Genomic DNA, 19297 nt, shown 5'->3' with positions numbered 1-19297 from the left:
AAAAAAATAGTGACGGAGAGGGGATCTCATCAGTACATATAAATATCACAAACGTGGATGTCAGGAGGATGAGGCCAGATTCTTTTCAGTGTTGCCTCAACATGAAGCAGAAATTCTTTACGCTGAGGGTGGCAGAGCACTGGAACAGACTGCCCAGGGAGATCGTGGATTCTTCCTCTTTGGAGACACACAAAATCCACCTGGACACATTTCTGTGTCACTTGCTTTAGGTGACCCTGCCTTGGCAGAGGGGCTGCATTAGATGACTTCCTGAGGTCCCTTCTAACCCTAACAATACCATGATTCTGTGAAATGCACTCCTAGCTAAAGAAGTTAATGCTATATTTTCACAAATGAAAGAGAACATGTACAGATAAAGTCCAGAAAGGAAAGATGAGAACAACAAAACATGCCTTTTAAGATCAAAGCATTCAAAGGAAACCCAAAGGAGCCAGGACCCCTCATGAATCTATAACAAGCTTCCAAAGTAAAATTGGCATGCCATTTAAATAAGTTTAAAACATTTTTTCTTTCTTTTTAAAAAAATCCCCTTTTTCACTGTAAAAGAATGATCACATGGCACCCTAAGATAATTAAGAGTTTCAATTCTGACACCCAACTCGTTCACATTCTCCTTATCTTTGGCCTTCAAAACATCTGAATTCATAAATATTAGCATTCCAAAACAATCAACTGCATATTGTGAGAATTAACTAGCATTTACAGAAATCAGGTAGTACTAAGTATCATGAAGATTTCCTCACCGCTACTATCCTAAGAGGAATAAGCTGCAGAAGTAAGAATTTGCTTGTCTTTGTTAACAGAGATGGAAGCTCTCACAATCAAGGAGAAGTTTCTCCCCTAAAGGGTGGTTGGGCATGGGAACAGGTTCCCTGGAGAAGTGGTCACAGCAGCAGTCTGACAGAGTCCAAGAAGCATTTGGACAATGCCCTGAGGCACATGGTGTGACTGTTAGGATGTCCTGTGCAGAGCCAGGAGTAGGAATCAGTTACCCTAACTTCTTCCAACTCAGCATATTCTATGACCCTATGATAGTTTTATATTACCAAGTCTTAGCTCTTCACTTCCTCAAGAATTCAGATGAAAATAATTAATATAAAACTGTTATCCAACAGCTTATGATGCTGAAAAATTACTCTTTTCCTCCTCCCACTCTTCCAATAGGAAAATGAAATATTGCAGTACATTTATAATTTAAAAATTGTCTTGAACTGCAGTATAGCAATCTCACTGAGAACAGATTTTAAAGTATGCTTCAACTTGCAACAAAAAAAGAGAAAATTTGCAGTGTATTCTAGGCACTCTTGACAAAATTTAACAAACTTTTTCAACACATTTTTAGAACTGTACATAGTTCTCAGTTGGGAAGATAAAGAATATGGTATCAGCAGGAGAGATTGGTTGCTTTTTGGGTTTAGTAGCATGTTAAATCTTCAAACTCACCTGTCCACAACCACGCTGACAGCTTGAGTAAGATCTGATTTTGACACCAGGAGATGTTTCCAAAGAGACCACACAAATTCTTTATCAGCCTTAGAAGTAAGAAAAAAAGGAAGAAAAAACATGTTACAGTATAATGCCTTTTACAGACAAAAAATAGTTATACTGACCATATTCAAAAGACAATTGCCAAGAAAGTCCTATTCTAGTGAGTATTCCCTGCAAATTACTCACTGTTCCATGAATGACAAAAACACAGCAAATGGTTCTCTTGAATAAACAAAGTTTTAACCATACAGAATTTTGAAGTAAAACAAACACCTACAATCGACATTCCTTGGAATGGAGAATGTAAACCCACTCCCTCCTAATTATTACCATTTTGCAGTTAAAAGCTTTCAGGCAAAGTTTTGGGAATGGAATAACAGTTCTTTACTAGGAATATTAAAAATACAAATGTAGTAGTACAAAAACAAACAAACAAACAAAACCTAGAAACCCTGACAGAGTCAGAAATATGACCTGACACCCTGTTGGTCAGGGTGTTGGAAGCAGTCCAAATAAATCTTCCTTGTGAAACAGATGTGGTTCTGTTGGAGTAGAGATGATCCTGTAGAAAGGGTCCAGTGGTCGAGAGATGGGTCCAGTCTTCCTCTGGGAATCCAGTGGAACACAGGCTGCCAGGTGTTTCTACATCTCAGTTTTTATCTTGGTAGGAATGGTTGGCTCCTCCCCCACTGGGTGGAGCATCTCACAGTGGAATGGTGTAATGTGTCACGTCACTGGTGAGTCTTAATGGCCCATTAACAGAAGATATCCCCCAAGGGTGGACAGTGTGCAAGAGATAAGAAACACTGCCCCACTTGGTTTTAACAGCTGGCCTATTATCAGAAGGCATCTGCTCCCCTCCCCCTGGAGTTACAAGAGATAAACATCTTCCCAACTGCTTTCAACAGATAAAACAGAATACACTTTTTTTTTTGGTTACATAACCCAAGATACCTCTTCCAATGCCTGACAAGAAATGCTTTCTAATGTCAAATCTAAATGTTAAAAACCAAATTGTCAAAAATATCTTGTAATTCAAAACCATTATCATCTTATGCAAAATGCAGTACATCAGAAAGAGTTAATCTTTCTTAAAAGCAGAAAAATTTCAACTAACTGTTTCATGGATTGTGCACAGCTTTTAAAATGCTGACTGTGTTTCTTGAATTTCCAAACAAAATCAAACAATTAACAAAAACCTTTGTGCTGCACAGAAAGAGGAACAAGATGTTTTCAAAGCACTTGCAAAAACCACAGTCCTTCTCTAACTAAATTGGGTTACTACTGTAAGCACTCTTTTCATAATCAGAAGTGACTCTGCTGCATGCAAAACAACAGTAACTAACTGGATTATGGTGCACTACATTCATTTTTGAAGAAAATTAACACAAATCCTGAACTGTACACCATACAATTAGTAACTCGAATGACTTCAGTATCCAAGCCTTTGTTCAGTACAAGTGCTAAAAATAGGTTAACTTTCAGCTCAGAATTAAGTTAAACGACAAACACTTAACACCACATGAAATGGATTACTAAGTAAAAAGAAAAAAAGTACAACCTCTCATTTCATGTTATCACCTTATGCACTTAGTATACTGAACTTCTATGTATCAGTGGGAAAGACTATAAAAAGTGTGCTTTTGTTTCATGTCCTCAAAATAAATGACACCATCTTCTGAAAATGCCTTACCAGGCTACCTGAAGTTACAATGTGTGTAGATGCTGAACCAGGCATGACCTACTGCTTCTTCTAAGGCACACACAGAAAGAAAAATAAAAATGTTTTTCAGATTTGGAAGAACTGCTGCAGGCTTCCAAAAAGCATGAAGATCTACACAGAAGCCAGATTCACAGTAATTTCAACATCTAAAAAAATCTTGTGTTATGCTGGTAAGTCAGGAGGTAAACCAAACAAACACACAAAAAACAAGCCACAAAGCCAGACTAAACCTCTCTAAACAATAGCACAGAAAATGTGATTTCTTTTAAATTATTTTAAAGGACATTAAACCAGTAGTCCTTCCAGCTGAAATCACACTACTTTTACAGAATCAACTAGGCTGGAAACAACCTCTGAGATCATGAGGTCCAACCTATGACTAAACGTCACTGTGTCAGGTAGATATGGCACTGAGTGCCACATCCAGTCTTTCCTTAGACACCTCCAGGGACAGTGACTCCACCACATCCTTGCACAGCCCATTCCAACGCCCAGTCACTCTTCCTGTGAAGAAATTCTTCCTAATGCTCAACCTACACTTCTCCTGGCACAACTCAAGTCTGTGTTCTCTTGTCCTGTCACTGTCTGCCTGTGAGAAGAGACTGACCCCCACCTGGCGGCACCCTCCTTGCAGACAGTCACAGAAAGGTCACCTCTCAGTCTTCTTTTCTCCAGGCCAAACAACCCCAGCTTGCTCAGCCACTCTTCACAGGACTTGCGTTCTAGATCTTTCACCAGCCTTGCTGCCTTTCAGTATAAGGAAATCTTTGCATCATAGTAACAGGAAAAAAACACTGTGTCTATTGCAATTTTTGCAATAATTTTAATTCAAATTGCTCAACTGATCAGAAATATGGAGAGCAGAAATTACATGATAATAGTGGTTGAGCATTTTTATACATTTAATATAGAATTCACTGTGTATTTTACACTAAACTACTATAAGTCACTAAGAAATTAGTCTAAAGGCCACAAAATCATTATAGCAGAGGTAAGACCCAATAGAACAAAGTGCTAATAGTATTCTACCTGAAACCACTCAGAAATCTTGAGCCAAGCAAACAGTCAAAAGTTTCTTATGCTGATTGCTGACCTCATGAGCCAAGTTTAATTAGTTTTGTTTGCCTGTTTAAAGTCTTGGATCTGCTTATAAGCATGCTTCCTTAACTTTCCCCTTAACTGTCCTAAATCCAAATCACCTTTTTTTTTTTTTTTTTTTTTTTTTTTTTTTTTAAACACATATTAGAAGAGCTGAGACCCTTGGGGTTCCATATGACTCCAAGAGGCACTATCCAATACCATGAGACTCCTTACAAGCACGGATGTCTTCTTGTCATCCTACCATGCAGATTCATATACATTTCAGGCTCCAGCTGGAAAACAGTTTGAGGCATCCCAAGAACACAGAATAGCACACAACTTTCAGATGAATACTCCTAAGCACAGCTTTGCTCCATTACAAAAAGAAATGCCAAAAAAATGAAAAACCACAGCAATAGGTTTTGACTTGTTCCTAATGAACAAATATGTACTATATATATGTATAATAAGAGGGAAGTCTTCATATCCCTCCCATAATTTCTGCTCAGTACATAGCATGTATTGAGCCTCTGACAATTGAATTTCTACCTAAACTTTGCCAAATCTCCCTTTGATAATATAAATACAAAATGCAATATTCTATTTATATTAAAAATGTTCAAAAAACATTCCTAATGAAAACACAAATAGTCAGGTACAAACCATCTCTTTTAACTAAACAGACAGGTCGGTTTAACCTGTAACTGTTCCACAAACTACTTTAAGTTGTCCAAAGAGCAAAATCAGCCACAAATTTGTACTTGTGTCAGTAAAATTGCCACTCGTAAGTTCTGCAACACCTCTGTCTGTGCTAAAAGAACAGTAGATGAAACAACAATAAAAAACTCATCCTGACTGTAAAATAAAAAAAAAAATCTTCTTTTAATTAGGAATATTTAATGGCCACTAAACAAATTTCTAAGAAACAGCTACACGAAAGAGGGTGAAATGTGTTCATTAAATGGACAAATAACAACAACCACAGCTACAAAATACAAACCAAAGCCTTCACAAATACTATGGAAGTATGCGAAAATACACTGGAATTTCCAAAACTGCAAAACAAGGATATTTCAATACATGTTATTTATTTTTCCTGATGACAAACTGATATTTAAAGTTACTGCAAATTATGAATGAGTGCACACAGAACTATAAAGCAATGCTGCAATTACATCAAAAGATATTCTAAATTAAATCGTCATATGCCTTTCACTATGTACTCAATATGTACTTTAACTTCTCTAAATGCACACAAAACTAAGCAATGTCTTGCCTAAGTGTAGTTCTGCCAAAAGAATAAGGACGCAAATGCATCTTCAAATAACGTAACCAGCAAAGAAAAAAACACAATCAAACAAACAAAAAAACACAACTTCATCCAAAGTTAAAAATATGAGAACTTTATTTCAGAAGAAGAAAGTTTACAGAGAAATGTACAAAATTTTTCATTATGATGACAAAATACTACTAAGAAATTAGTCAAAGAATGTTGAGTTACCATATACTAAATATACCAAATACATACCATATACTTTCTTATCTTTAACATGCCAAACATTTTAAGTTATTTCATTTAAATCTAAGGAATATGATTAATTAAGCATTTTGTATAATGGAATGAGTATTAGTTAGAAATTATTAAGGTTCAAGATGGAAAGAAGTTTAAACACTCTTTAAGCTCTTGGCAGAACTCATGGACTTGGTAAAGCTTTTCCCTGCAAAGCCCTGGGAGCCAAACAATTTCCATGGAAAAAAGACTGCTTACTTACACTGTCTGAAGTTGGCACAGAAAAACACTGCAGCTGTCAAGGCCTGGGATGTATCAATCTTCAGTTAACCCAAAGAACATTCAGCCTACTCAAGTGCATGTTAACAGCTCAAGAGGTCAGCAAGAGTGTACCTTGAACAGCTGAGATCTTATATAAAGGCAGAATACAGATGTCATTTGAATGCTAGCAAAAATTACTCATTACTTACAACACATCTAATGTCAGATAAAGATGCTCACCCTGCAAAGTTTGCATGCAAGAAAAAAAACACTGAAAAAAAGAAAAGAGCACATTGTGTATTTCCTTAAAAGTGACATTTTTCCCCTCAGCCTACTGTGAAAGTGATGGTAGTTCATCATACTGAAAGACAAACAGAAATGCAGACCACCTTAGGCTTTGAAAGTGTTCTTTGCAAATTAAACTTTTTTCTTACTGATTTTTTTTACTGATTTTTCTTACTGATTTTTAACGGCAGCAAGCTCAGAAACACTGACAAAAGATAAGCCACTAACAAATGTTATATGGCATAACTAGCTACAGAATGAATATTTGCTTTCAAGTGAAGCTGTGAATTTATAAAACATCAGCAGAAATCAAAAAACAAAGAATGCCTTTGACAAGCAGGGAAAGACAAATATCCTTATTTAAAACATTTTATCTTCCTTTTGGAAAGGAATTCCAAGCATAAATATTTCACTGGCCATTTGATATCAAAAGTACCTAAAACTGTATCAATACTGCAGTTATTTGTCTAATAAAAACTTAGATCCATAGAATCTTTTGAATATTTTTTATACCACTTTATCAAGGAGAATCAGCTGGCATCTATTTTTTTAAAGTAATGATAATGAATTTACTAAAGTAAAACTTAAATTAGCAGTGAAATAAGTGTCAAAAGCATAAGCAGTATCTGTTCTTTTTTTTATCTCACAGAAACTATGCATTCGTAACAGTTGGTATTAAATTTACAAGTAATTGTAGTTTTTTTTAGATGTGTATCATGCACAGTGTTGAGAACAAGGATAAACTGAAAAACTTCCTCCCTTTAACATGAATTCATACATCAAGCATCTCAGTTACCTGCAATTTGAAATCAGTACTCTTTCTGATGTTTCACTGTGTTTATTTCTAAGCATGGTAACTATTGTGTGTTCTTATCATACTTTAAATCTTTACAGCATTACAAATTATTATTCACTTATTATTATTCATCTTCTCAAATCTGGAAGAGAATACCGTCAGAGCAGAAAAGCAAAACATGAACCCCAACCTCTTCACTCTAAATTCAAATAGCCTCTTCCCCACCCCCACCTCTCCAATCATCACTACAAAAATACAGGACACATACTCTCATTTTAGTTCTTTAATCAGTCCATATCCCCAAGTGAGAAAATAAAATCATTGGGAGGACAGAGGGAGCTATTGGTTTACTGTCAATTTCAGTAAGAACTCTATAATAATTACTGATAATTTTCTGTGTTATGAATTGGGTATTTCAAAACACATGATTATCAGGCTGGAAAAATTTGTATGGAAATCAAAATACTACAGGGCATGGGGTGTGAGAGGAGAACATATGAAATAACCTGGCTGGCTGGTATAAGCACTGAAAAACCTGCAAGAAATTATTTTCTATGGATTGTTCTGGGCTCCCCTAATATCTAGGACAGACTAGTACACTTCCAACTAAACAGCTGAAGTCCTTTATCAAGCTAACATATACACTGCATATGCAAGTGACACGACTTGTTTCTTTCTTGATGTCTCACAAGACTTTTAAACTTACACTGCTGCATACTGTCAGTTCAGACTCTCCTGACCCTACTGTGCCAGTGTTTGTTTTTTCCAGTCACATATTACATTCCTAAATAAGAAATATTGTCTTTACAACCAAGTCTTGCTGAGTAGTCACAACAAAAAATACTCTTACTCTTCAGATAATCTATCTGTGAGGTGCTATGATTGCAACAACCTAAAAAGCCCAGAAGACTGATCAGTAACTCACAAGAAAACTTAGAACCTTAGATGCATCAGACTCTTAAAATAATACTGTGTTATTTTCAAGTTCACAGAAGACATTCACAGAGAGTGTGCACTGTTAACATCTAATTTTCAGGTAGAAATATGTAAGAGGGCTGTAGGTGACTTGACCAGATTGACTGCTTTTTTCAATAGACATCATCGGCAAATGAGTATTTTCACCCATCCCCTCAATTCCTTAATGTTGCAGCGTGAGATATGATCAATAAGTAAATGTATTACAGTAAAAAAAAAAAGTTTCATGTATATTCCACACATAATTTTCTATTCAAAGAAATTCCTGTTATCTTGGTAGTTCTTGCAACAAATATACTATTATACTATTATTACTATTTATACTGTTATTATTATACTATTCTATACTATTCTATACTATTTATATAAATATATATTTGATTCGAAAAAGGGACAATGTAGTATGCTGCTTTACTTACACACATATGTAAATATACACCCACACACACACCTTCACATGCACACACTCCCTTAGAAACTGAATCCTTACTCATTACTCTGCAAACAGGTACCAAAAAAAGAATGAAGTGCTGTCATTGTTACAATGTTGATGCCTTAATAGTGGTCTAGGCAAAAAATACCACCCAACTTATACTAAAAGATGCTGTCATCACACGATTTAATCCTCATACTCTCAGTCAGGTAATCAGCATAACAAAAAGCCAGCAGTGGACTTAACTGACTAATTTTATTATATATTTTTAATTGGCATAAATACTGACTTATTGTGGCATCAACTGACAGGAAACACAAGGTACTTCCTGGTCATGGCATAGTCAAAAAATTAACATCACTGAAGGCAGATCAGTACCATCATAGGAGGAAGGGACAAAAATAAACATCAATTCACTGGTAGACAGCACTTATTAGATAGACATGGACCTATTACACACAATGCCACCCTCACTGAATAGCAAAAACTAAATTATTTTCTTCTTCAATGAGCACATAGGATGCACATAGGATGATGTTTCCCTTCATTCACTGGAACAGCCTTCTACCAGTAGTTGCTTTTTTCTGAGTACTCAATATTGGAGATGTGGCACTAGATGAATGCAGGAAATCTTTTCAAAAAGGAGAAAATGTGAGAAATCAAAAGCTTTCTTTTAATCCCTTTCTAGATCAAGGACAGGATAAGTGATCTGCCAGATTTCATTTCAAGCTGTCACTTTTTAAACCACTTTAATTAAAAGTAACTAGCCATAGAAGTAATTTAGACAGAAGATGCACAGAAATGGATAGGACATGAATTTTCTAAGTCACATAACTGCTTCCTGTCATCACTACAATTCTGAGAGTTACTTTAACCATTTCAGAGCACAAGGTAATTTTAAAGCTTCAGCACAGCTCTCAGTTTTGTTTAAATGTAGTGCTCTGGACTAATATAAACATGATGCATTTGTGATTCTTCATACATTCAAGAATACAGGAATGCATCAATAATTTAATCTTACAGACAATACAATACATATGTATGCATTTGGGTATATTCCCATTGTATTACCATGACTAACCAAGTGCAATTTGGGTCCATTATTTCCACTGCACCTGAAATGACATTGTAGTATTTTCCAAATCCTGTAAAATAGTGAACAAATAGGAGAATACTTGCATACCTTTTAAGTTGTGAGCTAAACTTCAAACAATGCACTCTCAAAACCAGCAAAGGACAAGAATATTTGAAGTCACTCCTCAAGAACAGCATACATCCTTCCCAAAACAAAATAATTAGATTGGAAAACTAAACCAGCTACATTCAGTCATTTTCTTCCATGTTGAATCTGTAACACATGGTAAAGGTAGACATGGAATTGTGTTCTAGGGGCCTCCTCCGTGCATTTGGAAAAATTACAAGAGCCTAGATCTCTGCACATAAAATGTAACTTCCTTTCTTGACAAAAGCAGTGGTTTGTTGTTCTCTTAACAGGTATTTTTTGCACTCATGTCTATCTTACGGCAGTCAGACAAAGTCCCTAGTGACTGGAGAAAAGGAAATTTCATGTCTTTTTTTTAAAAAGGGTAAAAAGGATCACGAGAACCACCAATTTGCAACCATTACCACGGTGCCCAGTAAAATCATGGAACGGCTCCTCCTGTTATGTGCTATGTGTCTTAGGTTACATTGTAAGATGCAACCAAAAATATATATTACCATCTTCATAAGTTCTTAAAACAGGTGTGGCAGTGTTCTTTATCTTCTCCATGACTCATCCCTGATAACTCCCTCTGGAGGCTATCTCTGCTAATCAAGGTCTCACTGCAGGACTCAAAAATTACATCATCCCATCGTGAGAAGCTCTGCCTAGGGGGAGGAACCAAGTATTCCTACCTGGATATAATCGGAGCCTTGGAACACCAAGGCCAGCCCTACCTTCTGTATTCCCAGAGGACAAGAGCTACATAACCACCACTGAACCTTCAGAGAAAGACCAGACCCTTCTACAGGATCACCGCTTCAACAGAACCACATCTATCATTTAAATCAGACTGCCACCAACACCCTGACAAACAGGGTGTCAGGCTCTATTCTGACTCTGCCACTCTTTCTGTACGTTTGACCTTATTTTAATTTTTCTATTAAACTGTAGTTCTAACTTGGAATCTCTCACTGGTTTGCTTTCAAACCGGTACACTACAACAAGTCGCATGGATGACAAGAAGGTAGTTAAATACTGGCAACATACTTTACCACGGGCAAACCATGCCCGATAATCTAATGGTCCTATAAATGGAGTGATCATATCAGTGGATAAATGAAGAGCTATGGATGTCATCTACCTACACTACCGTAAAGGCTTTGATGCAGTTCCCCACAACATTCTTGCCATTTCATTGGAGAGCTAATGGGTTTGACGGATGGATTATTAGATGAATAAGTGCCGAGGTCGTTGTATGGGCTCTATGTCCTTTTCCAGAGGGTTATAGTCAACAGCAGTGTGTCCACACAGAAACCAATCAAAAGTGGCGTTCCTCCAGGGTTTATACTGAAACCAGTACTGTTCAGTATCTTCCTAATTACATTGTCATGATATAAACAGTACCAAGCTGAGCACTGCAGTTTCTACACCAGTAGAAATGGATGCCACCCAGAGGGAATGACATCGACTGGCTTGAAAATCTCAAAGTTGAAGCAAGGTGAAGTGCAAAATCTTGCACTGGGGTTGGGCAAAGTCTGTATCAATACAGACTGTGGGATGAACTGACTGAGAGGAGTACTGTGGAAAACGACTTGCATGAACTGCTGGACAAAATGCTGAGCATGAGCCAGCAGCACACACTTGCACATGAGAAAACCAAACATATCCTGGGCCTACCAAGTCACAGGAGACAATATTCCCCCTCTCTTGTCTGCTTGTGAGACCCGACATAGAGTACTGTGTCCAGCTCTGTGGACCCTAGCACCAGAAAGACATGGCCATATCAGCACAGGTCCATAGTAGGGCCACAAAACTAATCAGAGGCATGGAACACCTTTCCTGTGAAAACAGGATGAAAGACTTGGGTTTGTGCTGCCTGGAAAATGCATACAAGGGTCCTGACTGCAGCCTTTCAATATCTAAAGGGCATTTGTAAGAAAGACAGATTTTAACAATACCTCAAGTAACAGGAGAAGGTTCAACAATTTTAAACTGTACCCATTTCAATTTAAAAATATTTAAATTTGGATTAAGTATAGATTGAGATTGAATGTAAGTAAAGTGTGGACAACAACCACACCTTAAAGGTCCTTCCAACCCAAGCTTTTCTATGACTCTGTAATCTCTAGCCCAAATTTTAAATTGCCACTGACATGGTGGGCCAATCTGAAATATTCACAGAGAGACATACTGTGAACAGGGAGCTACTTTATGAAGCACAAAAATAAACTTTTTTTTCAAAATCTCACTTTTAGTTCATCTTCAGTTTTACTTCTATATTCTAAATCAGAATTTTTCAAAAGTAATACCAGATAAAAAAAATTTCGCTCCACAACTAAAATTTGTCAGAAGTTAAAAAAAAAGTAGAAGGAAAGAAACTTAGGTATTCAACAACACTACTTCTGTATATAACACAAAGTGTAAGGCCTTTATTAACAACAATTGTACTAATCAGACTCACATGATTTACACTCCTTATGTTAAAATATAAGAATATAAAATAACAAAAAAAACCCACCCAAAGCACTAAACAGCTGGCAACCCTTGGCACCAATAAATATGTGGTCTTGGCTTAATCACTAATAAAAGAAATTAGCATTTAATGAATGGAAGCACTAAACATTTTGCTCCATTTCAAAAAGAACTGTATGGATATCAACTATCTAGAAGAAATACTGACACATTCAAATTCTCATACTGGTAGTTTACAAAAATCTCAATTTTGGTCACAAAATTAGACGGATAAAAGCAAAGTCGACAAAAAATAGATCACCATGGAAGAACTATGTTTTAGTTTTCTTGTTTTTTGAGATTTTTTAATTTATTGTTACTTTCAATTCTCAGATATTGATTTAAAAACATTTCTAATATGTATAATGGGTAATCAAAATGCATCTGCAATATCTAGTCAGGTATTATAAAGCAACACAATGTCTTGATGTGTTAATATATTTTTCAGGTTTACTTGTAAATAAAGGAGAGGGGTGCTAAAACTACGTATAAATCAATAGTATCATGGCTACTTTATTTTCAGTGGGTGTGCTGGATATTAAATTGGTCCAGAATGAATAAATGCACCTGTTTTTACAGCCAATGAAATATTTTCTGTTATCAGTGCTAATGATGGCAAATAGAACATTTTACAACCCTCCCTGACACAGAAAGCGATCAAAACTAGGCAGTTCCATTGCCCATGAATAACTGTTCTTTTTCTTCAAGCATACTATAAAAAAGGACATGAAGACCAAAATGGTTCTATGCATAGCTTTTCACAATAAGCAGGAAGCACAGCATGAAACAAGGCAAGAAACAATAGAAATCACTGCCACTGCACTTCCCACAAAACAGCAGCCTTGTGATCAACCTTCTTGATCCTCTTTTACCCAAAAATGCCAAGAGATATATGTAGTCCATTCTTCAAGATTTCTTTCCAACCACTGGTAATAAAGAGAAGCAAGAACAACAGCAGCTACTGGAAAATCTCTTTATTACTCATTTGCATTTAGCATCTTCTGACAGAAGTGTTGAAATGCTACTGGTGAATCTGCTACAGCAGAACCTTCAACAGATTACTGATCAGCTCCTAACTTTTTTACTAATAGTGAACTATCTATTTTTTGGTGGATAAACTGCATTTGTAAACTGGAAACCATACAGTATGGTTTCTTTGATGAAACAGTTTAGTCTGCAGACTGTTGCCAGTCAGCTGACTAGTTTTTGGGCTGTGCAGGGTACCCACACAATGGGGTACATAATTCCAAACACCGAAAAGGATTAGACATTATAACTATCACTGACAGAAAACACACATGAGCTGCAGAAGATAACACTAACAAGACCTCCCTAAAAGTTATACATGCATTTTTATTCAGGGAAGAAAAAAAAAAAAGATAAAGAGTAGTTCAGCTTGGTAGAACCACAAAGTCAGAAAAGAAAGTCCTCAGTAAGGAAAACACAGTATATATTAGCAGACGGACATGCCACATTAGCTTTGAAATCAACAAGCTGCAATGAGTAGAATGAAGACTGATGGTGTCTTGGTCTTTTTTGAAACTAGTAATGGGTAAATTGTTAAGATACTTGTTTGAATTCAAAACAGCATTTTTGATGAATAGAGAGATCCTAGGCTGGTAAATATAAATTCCACCTAAACAAATCAAACTTGTCTTGTGAGTATCACGAACAGCATATGTAGAACCAGAAGACAATGTGCTTGCTTCTTCCAACTTTCTATATTACCATCAATACAGGAACTCTGTTTGATGTGGAAAATCCTGTCCAGAATCACTTTCTTGTTCTAGGCAAGGATTTGATGTAGATTGCCACGATGGAATACCTGGAAGAACTATTCCTATCTTTTCAGCTACAGAATAGGGGAGCATGAAAGTGACTATCCTAGAAAGAGCCTGAGAGCTAGGACATCAATCATCAATTTAGCAATGCACATTATTTTACACCAAATGAACTGTCCTTCACAAGAAGCTTCCCTACAGGACACCAAGGAACATGCTATGAATCTCTACAGACCAAACAGGGGTTTAAAGAAATACACAAGACTAAAGAGAAAGTACATAAAAAAGCTAAAGAATATAATCTTGACTCAGAAACTCCACCCATAGAATGAGCTTCCAGAGATAACACATATCATCCCCCTTACAAAACAAAACAAAACAAAACAAAACAAAACAAAACAAAACAAAACAAAACAAAAAAAACCCACAACAACCCACAAGGAAAAAACAGCAACAAACAAACCTGATTAATTTCCTATACCAGGAGCCACTATGTTTTGCAAAAACAGCATATCCATCTGCTTCACTCCCAAAAATACACAACCACAAGGGAAAACAAGATGGAGGGGAAACACAAGCCAGATCTTTTAAACAAGAAAAAACAAAACCTCCTAAGATTAATAAGAACATAGGTACTGAAGGTCTTGATATTTTGAGGTGGTAGGCAGCAGCATAAAATCCTGAAATAGAATGCAGCAGTTGACACAAGTAATAGAGACAAGATGTGACATGACCTATTATTTGACTGTTGTCCTTCCACTGCCCTCCAACAATGCCAAGCCCATCACAGAAATGTAACAAGGTGCCAAAGATAACATGAAATTTAAAAATAAAAAACAATTTTCTGTTTACTTTTCAATTGTTTTCAAGAACCATAACTTTATTTCTCAAGTAATTCTCAAATAATTTAAGAAGAGGAGCCACTGAAATTAAAAATAATCACAAAATATCTTACTGCAGATACAACCCTAATTTTCCCAAAACAGGATACTGTAGAACTACACCTCCCTAGCTTTATACAAGGCTTCTCAGTGGACAATCTGGGCGCTTTGGACTATTTTCTTAATTTGGCTTTCTCATTTTTGCAAATTCCACCATAGAACTGATGTCAACGTCAATTTTTACAGACTGACTGCAACAAAATTATGCTTTTAACAGGCCCTACTCTGAGATTTTGCTTATTACGATTGATACTCACTTCTACAATGGTCTGAGTAGTATTAAAGTAAATATCAAATACTACCAGCCTAAGATGTAGAAGTGAAGCCTTAGTAGTAGAACCTCAGCTTTAGAAAACAAGGGAAGAAGGAACACAAAAAAATAAAGGAAGTACTAAAAATACCATATATGACTCTTGTACTCACCTTTATTTTGTGGGAATTGTTACCATAAAAGAATAGAATAAATGTGAGTAAGAACCTTCTTTTGAACATAAAGACCACCATCCTGGATGACTAAAAGAGTCAGGTTCTCCAGAATTCTGTCACAGAAAAGGAACAACGTCCAGAAGTAGATGCCTGGAATACCTGAGGTTAGAGCAAAGGTAGCATGCCCAGTATTTAAACTAAGACTCAGGAGCTTCACTAGCGAGAGAAGGCTCCCATGTACTTAGCCAACAGATCCCCAGTTGCTGGATGAAAAGTTAACACCCTCTCACTAACATCTTTTATAAAGACATTTGCATACTTTTCCTATCCAAATTTTACAGTGATACACCTGCACAGGTTGTCCTGAGGGGTTGCAGTCTCCAGGAGTGGAAATACTCAAAACTTAACTAGGTACTGTCCTCGGCTATCTGTTCCAAGGTGGGATGCAATAGATGCTCTCAAGAATTCCCTTCCAACCTAAATGGTTTCATGATTCTAGTTAACAAGACCTGCAAATATTAGGAGACAGCACAGAAACAGAACAAGTTCTTAGATCTAAAGGAAATTAGGTAAACCACACCAGATGAAACTATGCTAAAGAAATTAGCTGGTCAGCAACAAGTTTGTATTTCACCTATAAAGATGCTAGAAAAACACATTAACATTACCCATATGAATTTATGCTTTGGACTTGTCTTTGCACAAAGTTCTCACATGAAATATGACCTTAAGATGGACTAACCATCTACAAATAATTTCATCAGTTGACCTGCAAACCACTTGAAGAATCTTACCGAAGTCCATTCATTAAATCAGGACATTTTAGTTCCCATTCAGAATCCAGAATATCTTCACAAAACTTTCTTTACAAAGTTAATCACTTTAGATAAATGCTATACTGAGAAAGCTGCCTAACTGACAAGGCTATAATCTCTTTTACTTATTAAAATCCGGCTTCCCCCTTCTTTACATAACATACACATGCTTAAACCTGTCAAATGTATTGATGGATTAGTAAAATACTAAAGCATGTAGATCTCTATACTGCAGTTCTTTGAGAGAATCTCTACTTAGAGATTGCTGCTTCACTTTCTTTATTATTTTACCAATAATCTGAAATAAATCCTGAACACATGCATCCCCTGTCGTTAGAAGGACGGTACATACTGGATTCTACCTAGAGCAGGAGAGATTACTACAGGACACTGACTGGGTTCTGTTTTCAAAAACAGAACTGTAACAATCTTCCTGTTCCTTTTTTGCCTACCTTCCTCAGAAAAAGCTATCTTATCTGATAAAAAACAAAGATCCAAGAATGGCAAGATAATATGCAAGAAACTTAAAATAAATACATTTCAAAATATTTTGTTTGCTGACTTCAACACATATGTGTTCATCAAAGAACAAGTAGAAATGCACATGTAACTGAAATTAATCTAAAGGGGAAATCAGATGCTTAACTACAATTTGTGCACATAAAGTTACCAAAGCGATTAGAAATTCATATTTATATTGTTTCCGTCAAAGTTTCTAGTATTTGTAATGCTTTTCAAAAATACTACATGCTACAAGGTTTTAGTAATACATAATTAATTTTCAACTAGCAAATGAGCAGAGCACAGGCTTCCTTCTGCCTCCACCAATTTTGTCTGATAGCGCACATATGCATACTAGGAATAGTAAACAATATCTTTTTAGAGAGTTTCCTTAACTTCTCTCACTTCTCTCATTGAAGATATCCCCAAAGCATTTAGCACCGTTCAGCATTTCCAAACAGGAAATTTTCATTAACAGCTCCTTCTCCCCACAGCTCTCCTACGCAATATCTTTTCTCAGGAAGTCTTGATTCCACCCACGGCAGGAATCCAACGCCAACTGTATTAATGCTTCTTGAAGCATATCTTGCTTCTCTACTTTCAGATGGATGCTTTCTTTTGATGGCTTCATCAGCCCAGGCCTTCATGGCTTTAACCAGATCACATCCGATATGAAAATACTGTTTTGGCTACCTGTAGCATTAGGTGTCACCTTCCTCTCTGCCATATACTTTTGATGTAATCAATGTGTTTGGCAGAGAAGTTTTGCTGATATCTAGAACGAGACCTCACATCACCAACGTTTTTATATTTTTAATAAATACGCCTAACTATCAGCAATGAACGACCAAATGGAAAAAATAGGAAAGTGTACCTATGAAGGGAGGCCGCGGGGTTAGACGCAAGGAGGAACTTTTGAAAGTACACCCACAATTACTCATTAAGCCCTCCCTCCCCAGAAACAATTTGGGTATATTTAATCCTGATGCAATGTTAGGGGAGAGACGAAATTACCTCCAAAGGTTCCTTCAAGACTTAAAATTCTCTAAAACACATGTGCCTGTTCATTATTTCCCGAAGTTGCACAAGACAGTGCCTCAGGACACTTGCAATTTCAATTCAAGCGAACAGTGGCTTCTGGGAGGCTGAACAAAACAGCTTCAAGACAGGTGGTTTTACCCAGGGCAAGGGCCCAAGCCCCATTTATTTCATGTCTCGGAGGCGCCGGGTGCCCGCGGCCCTGCTACTCCTCCTTGCCCGCCGGGAGTGGGACGCGAACCCTCGGCCCCAAGCGGGACGCACCCGCCTGGCCCCGGGCCGACCCTCGCCCCGTGCTCAGGTACCTGGCAGCGGCTCAGCTGCTCCGCCAGACCCGCAGCTCTTCCTCCTGCTCCGCCACCCGCTGCGCCGCCGCCTCCGAGCACCCCGAAGCCACCGCCGAAAGCCTCTCGCCGCTCCTCCTGCGGGGACGGCGAGGGGAGAGGAGGGTCCGCGCCTGGCGGAGCGGGCTCAGGCAGCACCCGCCCGCCCGCCCGCGCCTGGGGAAAGGGGAGAATATCGACGCCGCGAACCCTACAAACGAAAACTTTCTGCCGCACTCACGGCGCGGGCGGGCACCGGAAACCGGAGGGAAGAAAAGGACGCGGTGCAATGACGTCACAGAGCAACCGCTACCCCAGCGAGGAGAAGGGGCGAGGGGCACGTTTGAATTCGCCCGCCCGAGCGCCGCGGCCGCGCATGCGCCGGGCGGCAGCGGCGGTGAGGCGCTGCGGGGGCGGCACGGCGGGCGTGCGGCACCTGCCGCCGCCTGCGCCCGCCATCGGGCACCTGCCGCCCCTTCTTCTGGGGTAGGGGCACCTGCTGTGAGCGAAGGTGCTGAGCCGAGGATGTTGGAAATGCCGGCAATCCAGCGGATCCCTGCCCTTTTAGAACCTAGATATTTACGTGTGAACCGCAGAGGTCAAACTCACAGAAAGGGTCAGGCTGGAAGGGACCACAGTAAACAATCGGGTCCAACTTGCGTGCTCAAGCAGGGTCATACCACAGCATGTTGCACAGGATCGTTCTTGAATATCGATCTTCCACACTTAGCGACACTTCCACAGCCTCCATGGGCAACCAGCTCAAAGCTCGGCCTCTGCGCAGTAAGGAGGATCCTCCTCATGATCCAGCGGAGTTTCCTGTGCATAAGTTTTTGCCCATTGCCTCCTGTCCTGTTGCTTGCCACCAGCGAGCGTAGCCTGGATCCACCTGCTGACATCCTGCCTTCAGAACACCTCTGCACACTGATGGGGCAATGAGATGCTTCTGGGTGTTCTGCGAGGTACTGAGGCTCCAGCATACCTGAGTCAGATGTCTCATGCCTTTTCGTTAGTTTGTTTGTTTCTTCTATGAATTAAATAATAACAATTGCAAGACAAGAGTCAGAGACCTGGGTTTAGGTTAGGTCTTGATAGGGTTTTGGGATCCATAAGCACACTTGTTTCTCAGACAGGAAATTTTTCAGACTTATCACTTACAGAGTTGGGTTTCAGAGCCTACAACTG

The 19297-nt window shown here is 38.2% G+C and overlaps 1 protein-coding gene across 1 annotated transcript in view; it reads right to left on the bottom strand.

Moving 5' to 3' along the window:
- CNTLN (centlein) overlaps positions 1-18571 on the bottom strand; it is a 197219-nt gene extending 178648 nt beyond the window's left edge. The window contains 3 exon segments of the mRNA XM_063423407.1: positions 1465-1553; positions 18095-18348; positions 18454-18571. Coding sequence (XP_063279477.1) covers positions 1465-1553; positions 18095-18348; positions 18454-18571 — 461 coding nt within the window.
- Between the last annotated feature and the right edge of the window lie 726 nt (positions 18572-19297).

This window comes from Prinia subflava, chromosome Z (assembly GCF_021018805.1).
Source record: "Prinia subflava isolate CZ2003 ecotype Zambia chromosome Z, Cam_Psub_1.2, whole genome shotgun sequence".
In the NCBI taxonomy this organism is placed as follows: Eukaryota; Metazoa; Chordata; class Aves; order Passeriformes; family Cisticolidae; genus Prinia; species Prinia subflava.
Note: the sequence above shows the minus strand (reverse complement) of the source record. Positions and strands in the feature narration are given on the sequence as shown.